The 13432-nt window shown below is 43.4% G+C and overlaps 1 protein-coding gene across 1 annotated transcript in view; it reads right to left on the reverse strand.

Moving 5' to 3' along the window:
* LOC311146313 (uncharacterized protein) overlaps positions 1-9775 on the reverse strand; it is a gene marked incomplete at both ends in the record, with an annotated part of 89185 nt that extends 79410 nt beyond the window's left edge. The window contains one exon of the mRNA XM_084182803.1: positions 9713-9775. Within this exon, the coding sequence (XP_084038929.1) occupies positions 9713-9775 (63 nt within the window). The remainder of the gene's footprint in view (positions 1-9712) is intronic.
* Between the last annotated feature and the right edge of the window lie 3657 nt (positions 9776-13432).

A 13432-nucleotide genomic window follows, 5' to 3' on the forward strand; every position in this document is an offset into this window, starting at 1 on the left:
CATAATTTAGGTGAACTAACTTTAGGTGAACCCCCTCCACAGTATCTGCTGGAACCTGGCAGTGTGATGGCAGACAGATCTGCTGTATTGGAATACATCCTGGCCCTACAGGTCTGCTGTATAGGAACCCATCCTGGGCCTACAGGTCTGCTGTATTGGAACACATCCTGGCCCTACAGGTCTGCTGTATAGGAACACATCCTGGCCCTACAGGTCTGCTGTATTGGAACACATCCTGGCCCTACAGGTCTGCTGTATTGGAACACATCCTGGCCCTACAGCAGTGGAGGCTCCTCAGAGGAGGAAGGGGAGGAGCATCCTCTTCCTCAATGGAGACACTCAAGTTTTTTAATCCTGTATCTCTCGATTGATAAGTATCCTTTTTAGATAAAACTATACTAAATATATTCACGTCACCAAATAATTTATTAAAACACACTGTTTTGCAATGAAGGTCTACAGTAGCCTCAACAGCACTCTGTAGGGTAGCACCATGGTGTAGCCGGAGGACAGCTAGCTTCCATCCTCCTCTTGGTACATCGACTTCAATACAAAACCTAGGAGGCTCATGGTTCTCACCCCCTTCTATAGACTTACACAGTAATTATGACAACCTATCAGAGGTCTTGCAGCATGAACTGACATGTTGTCCACCCAATCAAAGGATCAGAGAATTAATCTAGTACTGAAAGCATAAGCTACAGCTAGCTAGCACTGCAGTGCATACATTGTGGTGAGTAGTTGACTTAAAGAGAGAGAAAGACAATAGTTGAACAGTTGTAAACAAATTAATTTATTCAAAAATGAAGGAGAAGCAAGAGAGAGACAGAGTTCATTTTTTACAACTTTCAGTTTTAATTTCTTATAGTAGCTAGCAAAAGCAGCTAGCTAGTTTAGTTACTCAAACACCAGGCTCAAACAGAGCGATGCTATGTTAGCTAGCTGGCTATGACTATCCAACACAACACTGGAACTCTTCCAAGTCAAGGCAAGCTTTTGGTTTTACTAATTTCTTGCCACTGGGGCCCGCCAGGTGTAACTGCTAAACTGCTTACTGACTATACACTGTAAAGTTACTGCATGATTGTAGCGGGTTTCCTAATCAGTTCAATGTCTAGTTTTAATTATACTATATGGCTACAGACACTATATGTTCCAGATTCTATATGGCTACAGACACTATATGTTCCAGATTCTATATGTTCCAGACGCTATATTGGTCTCCTAATACATCACAATTAAAGGCCCAGTGTTTTTTTTTTTTTTTACAATATTTTTTTTTTACTCATATATATTTTTTAATTCCGATTTATCAGCACCCCTACTTCCCACGGCTATGCATTTTACCTATAGGTGCAAAACAGAATGTTTCCGCAGATCCTTTTTACCATAGTTTCCTATGAGGCTTTTTATCATGAACACTTTTTATATTAATTGATGATGTTTTTATTGTGAATTTATTGGTTATGTATTTATTGGCTGGTGCAATCAAATGTCCCCTTTGGGCGATTAATAAAGTACTATCTTATCTTATCTGCTTCAGGAAAATGTCCCATCTGCCCCCGAAGTGTCCAATGACCACTGGAGGAAGACTAAAAACGGAGGTCTTCCTGGACAGGTCACATTAACCTACTGGTCCTCTGTAGCTCAGCTGGTAGAGCACGGCGCTTGTAACACCAAGGTAGTGGGTTCGATCCCCGGGACCACCCATACACAAAAATGTATGCACGCATGACTGTAAGTCGCTTTGGATAAAAGCATCTGCTAAATGGCATATTATTATTATTATAGGAATAAATCCTGGCCCTACAGGTCTGCTGTATAATGTCTACATACATCCAATATCTAACTCTGAATATCTCATAAGGGGTTTTCAGACATGTTGTAGTTTCATGACGAGTCTCCAGGTTAGAGTGGAAGAATGTTATGGGGAGTTCCAAAGTTTGGACATTCTTCAGTATGAAAGTACATTCCTAGCAGCAGCCTCCTCTCCCCATCCCTGCCTTCCTTTCATGTGCTGTCCTTGACCTCTGACCTGGATCCAAATAGTGTTTGTTTTCAGTCAAATACTTTCGCTGTACATGACTGAGCTGAAATTGTCCCAAAAGTATAAACGCTTCCCATCTGTCACTCCAGGCAGGGCTTCTCTCTCTACTTTCTCTCCCTCTCTTTCTGCCATCTGCTGTATAACTATTAACAGCTGCTAAACAGCAACACTTGTGTTCAGTGTATGTGGACAGGGTGGTGGGGAATCAAATCCACAACCCTGGTAGTGGCACAGCATTGTGCATCAAGTAACTGAGCCATCTAAGCGTGCACTTGCTCTCCTCACTCATGTCCCCTCCACTCTTTCCACATGTCCTGTCCCGATTTCCCCTGATCCCTTCAAATTGACAACCCAAAGTGTCCCCATACTCAGACTAGACACACGTGTTATTGGCAAAAGAGCTGATCTGATTGGTCAAAAGACCAATTGGTGGGAAAACATCCGAATTGGGCTGCCTGTGTAAACGCAGCCAATTGATTCCAGACTCATTAGCACGGCACAAGAGTCAGAGCCGATGATGACCTTGTCTGGCCACACCTCTAGCGCTCACTTCACCACACAGCCCTACATAACTAAGGCTGCTTTTAGACAGCCAGACCAAGTCTGATCTTTTTTCCACTCGTTTGTCTTTTGACCAATCACATCAGTTCGTTTCACATCAGCTCTTTTTCAGAGCTGATCTGATTGGTCAAAAGTCCAGTTAGTAAAAAACATCAGAATTGGGCTACCTGTCAGAACGCAGCCAATTTGTTTTCTACTGTATGGGTAAAGGCTACCTCTTGCAGGTGCTCTATTTATATAGATACTTTTAATTTCCCAATGTTTGCTTTTGTTCCTGCCTGATACAGCTAAGTGATTAATTGAATCATGAATTAATGCTGGGCTGGGACTAAAGCCTGCAAACCCCTATAGCTCTACAGGCCCTGGTTTGGCCACCACTTGTTCAGTTGGAAATCATGCAGTAGGTGCGAGGTTTATCTGCCATGATCATAAGTGTCCACTAGATGGCAGTAGTGCACCTCAATCAAGTTTCAAGTTTTAATGTCACGTGCACAAGTACAGCGAAATGCCTTTCTTGCAAGCTTTTATCTCTCTCGTTCTCTCGCTCTCTCACACACGCACGCACGCACGCACACGTACACACACACACACACACACACACACATAGTGTTGATGCTAAGAAGGAATCTCCCCTTGAAGCACACAGGAAACCAACATGCATGCTATCTGAAAATGTGACCTTGTGTCTTAGGAATCAGCCTTTTTAGGAGAAAACAAGACTAGGAGAATAATTCTCTAGTGCTGCTTCCCATGGGAAAAGGTACAGTGTGGAAGATAGGACATGCTATCATAGCCCATTCGTTGGCCCACAACAATGGTAATGATCATTGTAAAAGCCATATAACTTCCCACTGGGCACTGACATCAGTTCAATGTCTAGTTTTAATTTACATTTGGTTGAGTTGTCAACTTACGTGAATTCAATCAGTAGACCCGATTGTAGTTCACCCTTCATCACCTATGGGTTCACAAACCATAATCGCACTCAAATTCAATTGATCCAGGACTAATCGATGTAGTACCTGAACCAATCACAGTTGACAATGAGTCCAGAGCGCGTTAAAATGTAACAGTGATCAAATCGAGGCCAGAAATCTCACAATGGCCTCCCGAGTGGCGCAGTGGTCTAAGGCACTGCATCGCAGTGCTAGCTGTGCCACTAGAGATCCTGGTTCGTAGCCGGCCGCGACCGGGAGACCCATGGGGTGGCGCACAATTGGCCCAACGTTAGCTAATATGGTGACAACGATGTAGGCTGTGTGTAGCAGTTATGATATGGTTTGGCTTGGAACGTTTTTTTCCGCCTGGTCACAGACAGCTGATGTGTTGTACATTGAAGTCCAAAAACAAAGGGAAAAGTTGAGAGGAGGAGAGCGCATAGATGCGAGAAGGAATACAACGTGGCTGCTATGAAAGTGAACTGTGTTTACGCGTGAACAGGGGTGTATTCCTTCCGTCACTGTCTGTCACCTCAACATTTTCTCTCGACCTGTGGTCACCTGTTGTAAACCTTAATTCATTGGCTAGGTTGTAGCAACCTCATATGATGGGTATAAGGAAAATGTGAGTATCATGTAGTAGCCTAAACCTATCGATGTTACATTGAACTGGGTAAATGGAATATGAGTGACAGTCATCAAATATGCTGTAATAGAAATAAGGCCATGAAAAATAATATTTGTCCTCCCTCATCTTAAACGGCACCGACCGCCACTGCATGATGAAGGTAAGACCCTACACCTGCTCCCTAACAAAGCGAAGTGAGGGAAGAGAGATTACATGTGGATCAAAAAAGCGTGGTCTTGGGCTCTCTTTCTAACTATCACTTGTTTATATGACAGTGGTTCCACACGTTCCTGTGACACAGGTTGTGTGGGAAAAATATTCGTTGTATTTTATTCTGTTATATTCCATGAAATTCATACTATCAAATATGTGTGTTGACTGTGGTCGGATAGGTGTGTCTTGTCTGTTTAATTAACAAAGTAATTAATAAAACAACCAACTATTGATTTCATGGCTGCACAGACCCGTAACATAGGCCTAATTAAACTCAAAATATGCTCTTCTGTTCTTTTGAAAATACATGTTATTAGTCTAATGTTTCTTAGGACCTGCCTAAACAAATGAATAATGGATTTATTTTTGATGGTGTATATTCTCAATGGATTTATTAAAATAGATGCCCACGCACGTCTGCACACCACTACCACTCGTCCCTGGCATGCCAGCATGGTTCAGTATAAAAGGTGTGTATGTATGTGGTTAAAATGGGCCTGTTTGTAAGGGGGTCATATAAACATTGGGCACATTTTTTATTTATTTTTTTACAGGCAAAATACCATAAATCCTATGTGAAAGCACTATACTGTAAGTGTCCCCATACTCAGACTAAACACACACATACTGTACCTTCCTCCTTCCTGTGTTCCCAAAAGGCACTTGTTAACCCCTCAATCTTGCCCTAGTACGGACAGGGGAAAACACTGAAGTCCTAATGGACTTCTGGCACCACAAACACACACACTGGGACTCGCACATGTCTGTTTACCAGCCCATCCACATGATGGACGCTGTTTGCATTTCAACGCAAACATTGTGGACCACCGGTGTGTAAACACAACATTTTATTCACCCGCAACATGCATTCAAAATGACTGCCGTGTTGGGAAGATATATGTTTACCTAAATTATCTAAACTGGAACAACCATTTTAGTAACGGGTGCAATAAGTCCAAGTAACAGATTGGATTAGTTTTGAAAAAGGTATGTTATTTATATTTGAGTAGCATAAGGTGAATTAATCAATCAATAGATATTGAAACAAACAATTCTAAAAATCTACCTGCATACTGGGAAATATGATAATGATGGGTGTGGTTTTGGTTTACCTCTGGTTATTAACACAAACCCTAACCCCAATGAGTTTCACTTTAACACTTACAGAGTTAATTTAACTCCAGAATCAACTCTAGAAATGTTACACTGAAAAATCAACACTTGGTAACACTGGCCGATTTGCTGTGCAGCCTCTATCCCAGGGGTCTCCAACAGGGCCATCGTCAGCTACCAGTAGCCCGCCAAACAATTCTGAAAGTACATGCAATTTTCACGTGTTCCGCCGCAAACTGTCATGAACAAATTTCACAAGTATCAGACACCGCAAGCTCCCAGCTACTATCTAATCAACGCAACACTGACATTATCCCACCCCTGGTTAGCCACTTTTGGCTTAAAAAGCCAAACCGAACACAATATTTGCCAATTAATTTCCGGCAATATTGCCCCTGTCTGTTGATGTGGTGAGCGTGTTTGTCTATCACTCCGTGTGTAGCCAGTTGATGTGATAACCGTCTTCTGGGCTGACAGAAATACTTTCCTCAAAACCTTCTCAATTAAATATTAACTACAAAGTAGGCTTACCTGGCAGAAGTCATATCATGAGTAAATATATCATTTGTATCTATTATTTGTTATTTGGAAACTTTGCCTTAAAATGAGCAGCAGCAGTACAGAACCATCGCTGGACCTGCACACAGAACCATCGCTGGACCTACACACAGAACCATCGCTGGACCTACACACAGAACCATCGCTGGACCTACACACAGAATCATCGCTAGACCTACACACAGAACCATCGCTGGACCTACACACAGAACCATCGCTGGACCTACACACAGAACCATCGCTGGACCTACACACAGAACCATCGCTGGACCTACACACAGAACCATCGCTAGACCTACACACAGAACCATCGCTGGACCTACACACAGAACCATCGCTGGACCTACACACAGAACCATCGCTGGACCTACACACAGAACCATCGCTGGACCTACACACAGAACCATCGCTAGACCTACACACAGAACCATCGCTAGACCTACACACAGAACCATCGCTGGACCTACACACAGAACCATCGCTGGACCTACACACAGAACCATCGCTAGACCTACACACAGAACCATCGCTGGACCTACACACAGAACCATCGCTAGACCTACACACAGAACCATCGCTGGACCTACACATTAGACTGCACATTCCTCACTAGATGTGTAGAGGTCTATACAGCCTGGTAGCCTACTAAACCATGTGGTCTATACAGCCTGGTAGCCTACTAAACCATGTGGTCTATACAGCCTGGTAGCCTACTAAACCATGTGGTCTATACAGCCTGGTAGCCTACTAAACCATGTGGTCTATACAGCCTGGTAGCCTACTAAACCATTTGGTCTATACAGCCTGGTAGCCTACTAAACCATGTGGTCTATACAGCCTGGTAGCCTACTAAACCATGTGGTCTATACAGCCTGGTAGCCTACTAAACCATGTGGTCTATACAGCCTGGTAGTCTACTAGACCATGTGGTCTATACAGCCTTGTAGCCTACTAAACCATGTGGTCTATACAGCCTGGTAGCCTACTAAACCATGTGGTCTATACAGCCTGGTAGCCTACTAAACCATGTGGTCTATACAGCCTGGTAGCCTACTAAACCATGTGGTCTATACAGCCTGGTACCCTACTAAACCATGTGGTCTATACAGCCTGGTAGCCTACTAAACCATGTGGTCTATTTAGCCTGGTAGCCTACTAAACCATGTGGTCTATACAGCCTGGTAGCCTACTAAACCATGTGGTCTATACAGCCTGGTAGCCTACTAGACCATGTGGTCTATACAGCCTGGTAGTCTACTAAACCATGTGGTCTATACAGCCTGGTAGCCTACTAGACCATGTGGTCTATACAGCCTGGTAGCCTACTAAACCATGTGGTCTATACAGCCTGGTAGCCTACTAAACCATGTGGTCTATACAGCCTGGTAGCCTACTAAACCATGTGGTCTATACAGCCTGGTAGCCTACTAAACCATGTGGTCTATACAGCCTGGTAGCCTACTAGACCATGTGGTCTATACAGCCTGGTAGCCTACTAAACCATGTGGTCTATACAGCCTGGTAGCCTACTAGACCATGTGGTCTATACAGCCTGGTAGCCTACTAAACCATGTGGTCTATACAGCCTGGTAGCCTACTAAACCATGTGGTCTATACAGCCTGGTAGCCTACTAAACCATGTGGTCTATACAGCCTGGTAGCCTACTAAACCATGTGGTCTATACAGCCTGGTAGCCTACTAGACCATGTGGTCTATACAGCCTGGTAGCCTACTAGACCATGTGGTCTATACAGCCTGGTAGCCTACTAAACCATGTGGTCTATACAGCCTGGTAGCCTACTAAACCATGTGGTCTATACAGCCTGGTAGCCTACTAAACCATGTGGTCTATACAGCCTGGTAGTCTACTAAACCATGTGGTCTATACAGCCTGGTAGTCTACTAAACCATGTGGTCTATACAGCCTGGTAGCCTACTAAACCATGTGGTCTATACAGTCTGGTAGCCTACTAAACCATGTGGTCTATACAGCCTGGTAGCCTACTAAACCATGTGGTCTATACAGCCTGATAGCCTACTAAACCATGTGGTCTATACAGCCTGGTAGCCTACTAAACCATGTGGTCTATACAGCCTGGTAGCCTACTAAACCATGTGGTCCATACAGCCTGGTAGCCTACTAAACCATGTGGTCTATACAGCCTGGTAGCCTACTAAACCATGTGGTCTGTACAGCCTGGTAGCCTACTAGACCATGTGGTCTATACAGCCTGGTAGCCTACTAAACCATGTGGTCTATACAGCCTGGTAGCCTACTAACCCATGTGGTCTATACAGCCTGGTAGCCTACTAAACCATGTGGTCTATACAGCCTGGTAGCCTACTAAACCATGTGGTCTATACAGCCTGGTAGCCTACTAAACCATGTGGTCTATACAGCCTGGTAGCCTACTAAACCATGTGGTCTATACAGCCTGGTAGCCTACTAAACCATGTGGTCTATACAGCCTGGTAGCCTACTAAACCATGTGGTCTATACAGTCTGGTAGCCTACTAAACCATGTGGTCTATACAGCCTGGTAGCCTACTAAACCATGTGGTCTATACAGCCTGGTAGCCTACTAAACCATGTGGTCTATACAGCCTGGTAGCCTACTAAACCATGTGGTCTATACAGCCTGGTAGTCTACTAAACCATGTGGTCTATACAGCCTGGTAGCCTACTAAACCATGTGGTCTATACAGCCTGGTAGTCTACTAAACCATGTGGTCTATACAGCCTGGTAGTCTACTAAACCATGTGGTCTATACAGCCTGGTAGCCTACTAAACCATGTGGTCTATACAGCCTGGTAGCCTACTAAACCATGTGTTGTAAGCCTACACCTGGCCAGGGTATCTAGCCCTATAGGATGGGCATCCTAGAAGGCTACAATGCGGAGCGTGGTTCCAGGTAGAACCCTTTTTTGTTCCAGGTAGAACCATTTTGGATTCAATGTAGAACCCTCTGTGAAAAGGGTTCTACATGGAAGCCAAAACGGTTCTACTTGGAACCAAAAGGGTTCTACCTGAAACCCACAAGGGTTCTCCTATGAGGATAGCCAAATAACCCTTTTTGTTTTGGTTATAGATAGCACACTTTTTCTAAGTGTGTATCCCAAAAGCCCAATACTCAAACGGTATTGCTGCCTATGAATAAATTCATGAATATATACGGCAAATATCTCAAGTTCAGCACAGGAGAGACATAGGCTAAACTATTGTCGCACAGGAAAAGCAAGTCCCACAGCCTACTTCATAGGCTAGCACATGGTCAAGCCGGGATCCTTGGGATGTCTCTACCCTTAACCCTAACCTTAACCCCTACACTTACCCTAACCTTAACCATAACCATAACCATTACCTGACCCTGACCCTTATCTTAACCATTTTAAATTTAAACTTCAATGGGGTAGGGACATCCCAAGATTCCCGGATAGCATGGACCTATGTTTAAGACAGCAGGTTATGCAGGACTCATGTAGGCTAAATATGTTTAATAAGTCACATCTGTGACCCCATTTAATTTTCATGTAGCCTACATTTCCCTATAAAGATTTGTCATATACCAAAAGCATAAGCTTGCCTCACAGCCTTCCTTTTCATGAACATTCAGTGAAAAAACATGTATTTTTAAAAGGGTATGATGCTTACATCCTTCGCCTCAATTCCTCGCAGCATCACCCCCAAAGCAAAACAAAGCAATGCAGTCCTCATCTTGAAGACAATCTTCCCTCCGCTATCGGATTTAGCAAATTCGCGTGCTCCTCTCCTCCACCTCCTGCAACATACAAGCAGCCAGGCCCGCCACCTGTGTGCGCGGCAAGCAACAGGTGCGTCAGTGCGGTTGGGGACCATGTACCCACTGGTATTCTGTCAGCAGCACAAATGATGACGTCACGATCGTATGGTAATGAGAAAATCCTTCAAAATAACAGCCCGCATTTCAAAACATTGCAATGTGAATAACTTATTCAAAAGATACGGAACAAATACAAAATATGCTTTTAAAAACATTTTCTAAGACCAATAATGACAAATATATATATACTATGTTGACACTGTTATGTTGAGAATATTGGGCTGTAGATCGAATACTTTTCTACCTGTCTCAGCTAAAGTAGGACGGTAAATAGTCAGTAGGGTCTCTACTAACCAAATGGAGGAGGACTGTGTCCAACATATCCAGCAGCACTTTGTTCTCCACCCCATCTATAGCTCCAAATGCAATACACTGTAATAGACTGTCCAGTCGTGGTCAAAAGTTTTGAGAATGACACAAGTATTGGTCTTCACAAAGTTTGCTGCTTCAATGTTTTTAGATATTTTTGTCAGATGTTACTATGGTATACTGAAGTATAATTACAAACATTCCATAAGTGTCAAAGGCTTTTATTGACAATTACATTAAGTTTATGCAAAGAGTCAATATTTGCAGTGTTGACCCTTTTTTTTCAAGACCTCTGCAATCCGCCCTGGCATGCTGTCAATTAACTTCTGGGCCACATCCTGACTGATGGCAGCTCATTCTTGCATAATCAATGCTTGGAGTTTGTCAGAATTTGTGGGTTTTTGTTTGTCCACCCGCCTCTTGAGGATTGACCACAAGTTCTCAATGGGATTAAGGTCTGGGGAGTTTCCTGGCCATGGACCCAACATTTCGATGTTTTGTTCCGAGTAACTTAGTTATCGCTTTTGCCTTATGGCAAGGTGCTCCATCATGCTGGAAAAGACATTGTTCGTCACCAAACTGTTCTTGGATGGTTGGGAGAAGTTGCTCTCGGAGGATGTGTTGGTACCATTCTTTATTCATGGCTGTGTTTAGGCAACATTGTGAGTGAGCCCACTCCCTTGGCTGAGAAGCAACCCCACACATGAATGGTCTCAGGATGCTTTACTTTTGGCATGACACAGGACTGATGGTAGCGCTCACCTTGTCTTCTCCGGACAAGCTTTTTTCCAGATGCCCCAAACAATCGGAAAGGGGATTCATCAGAGAAAATGACTTTACCCCAGTCATCAGCAGTCCAATCCCTGTACCTTTTGCAGAAAGTCTGTCCCTGATGTTTTTCCTGGAGAGAAGTGGCTTCCTTGCTGCCCTTCTTGACACCAGGCCATCCTCCAAAGGTCTTCGCCTCACTGTGCGTGCAGATGCACTCACACCTGCCTGCTGCCATTCCTGAGCAAGCTCTGCACTGGTGGTGCCCCGATCCCGCAGCTGAATCAACTTTAGGAGATGGTCCTGGCACTTGCTGGACTTTCTTGGACGCCCTGAAGCCTTCTTCACAACAATTGAACCTCTCTCCTTGAAGTTCTTGATGATCCGATAAATGGTTGATTTAGGTGCAATCTTACTAGCAGCAATATCCTTGCCTGTGAAGCCCTTTTTGTGCAATGCAATGATGACGGCACGTGTTTCCTTGCAGGTAACCATGGTTAACAGAGGAAGAACAATGATTTCAAGCACCACCCTCCTTTTAAAGCGTCCAGTCTGTATTTCTAACTCAATCAGCATGACAGAGTGATCTCCAGCCTTGTCCTCGTCAACACTCTCACCTGTGTTAACGAGAGAATCACTGACATGATGTCAGCTGGTCCTTTTGTGGCAGGGCTGAAATGCAGTGGAAATGTTTTTTGGGGATTAAGTTCATTTTCATGGCAAATAGGGCCTTTGCAATCAATTGCAATTCATCTAATCACTCTTCATAATATTCTGGAGTATATGCAAATTGCCATCATAAAAACTGAGGCAGCAGACTTTGTGAAAATTAATATTTGTGTCATTCTCAAAACGTTTGACCATGACTGTACATGGGATACATATTGGCTTGTAGGAAGACCTTTTCCACCTGTCTCAGTTAAAGTGGGGTGGGAAATATTCAGTAGGGTCTCTACTAACCAAATATGGTTATTTTTTTAAGGGAGACTGTGTTCCAAGGCCTGCTGCTGGCTTTGGATTGTCACGGGACCAATCTTCACATTTCCCGAAAAAATAAAATGACTAAATATTCCCCCAATGTCGCACGAATGCAATTCCACAAAATACACAACATGTCCAGCAGCAGATTGGCAAAAAATTAAATAGCACATTATCCAGACAGGTTGTAGTATGGAAGCCTTTAGCCTAGTGTATTTATTTCACACAGTCGCCATAAATTCAAAGCACACGCATAATTGACACTGCCGGACTTACACGAGACTCGAATGCAGTTTCACGTTCTCATCAGAAGTGAAAATTCGATCCCGGTCCGACCCAAGCCCGGTGAGTTGAAGGCCTAGCCCAGGCCTGGTCCTACATCACATAAATTATTTGAGCCCGAACCCCCCAAAAAAACAGATTTCTAGAAAACAGTAGGCTATATTGATTTAAATCGGTGTTGAGAACAACAAGGGAGAGGCGGGTGGAAGCGAAGTGAGGAGACGAGGAAACAGCCATTGGGCCTATAAAAATCACAGAGAGGGGAAACTCACCTTAGTTATGTCATATACAACCATTATACTAATTTGAAGTAATAGTAATGTGTGGTCACCTAGATTATCATTTTAGCACCGTTTTGATTGGGACAGCACCATCGCGCTGATTTCAGACAAGCATGGGGGACTCGTCTAGGTAAATCAATTATGGTCAGGTCTTTGTTTTCACTGAATATCCGTTTGGATATTTGGTAACAATTAGGCTGTGGAAATGTTAGCTAAATTGAGTTGAGTGCTAATGATCATCTTTATTCTAGTTTGTTCATATATTAGCTGATCAGAACATTTTGCTTGCATGTTATACAAGTGGATTTTGCTCTTCACTCGCGTAGTAGCCTGTCCTACTCCCGACCAAAAGCCTGTGACTCTGATAATCAATCTATGTGATTTTGTTTCACAGAATCTCTGTCTGTATATTTGGTTAATTGATCTCTGGCTGGATAAAAGGAAAAGGTAGCTCATTTATTTGTTTGCTCATCTATCACTGAACCGAAACATTTAGCATACAATAATGTAACCGAAAACGATTATTTATTTACTGACTCATGTAATAGCCTTGTATAGAGTTTAGGCTATTTTCCTATTGTCCCAATCCCACTGAAACCCAAAATCCTGACTCCTGTCTCGCATGAAAATTGCTAACTTTATTCTGTAATCCATAAGCTGCACAATCAAAGCAAGTCTGGCCTATGCATGTCAAAATACCGCTGTAACATTTCCCCCGCTTCTCTGCGCTGTCTCCTATTGCTGCCCATATGAGCGCTTCAGGAGAGAATGTGTGACAAACGGTATGAGAGTACATATGGATATATTTTTTAACAGAGTTGGTCCCCGTTAAGATACTTTGATATTTAAACTATTTCCACTCTTCATCTCCCCGTTATTCATGAGCTGATCTGT

The sequence above is a fragment of the Coregonus lavaretus genome (assembly GCF_964263955.1).
Source record: "Coregonus lavaretus genome assembly, chromosome: 19".
Classification (NCBI taxonomy): Eukaryota; Metazoa; Chordata; class Actinopteri; order Salmoniformes; family Salmonidae; genus Coregonus; species Coregonus lavaretus.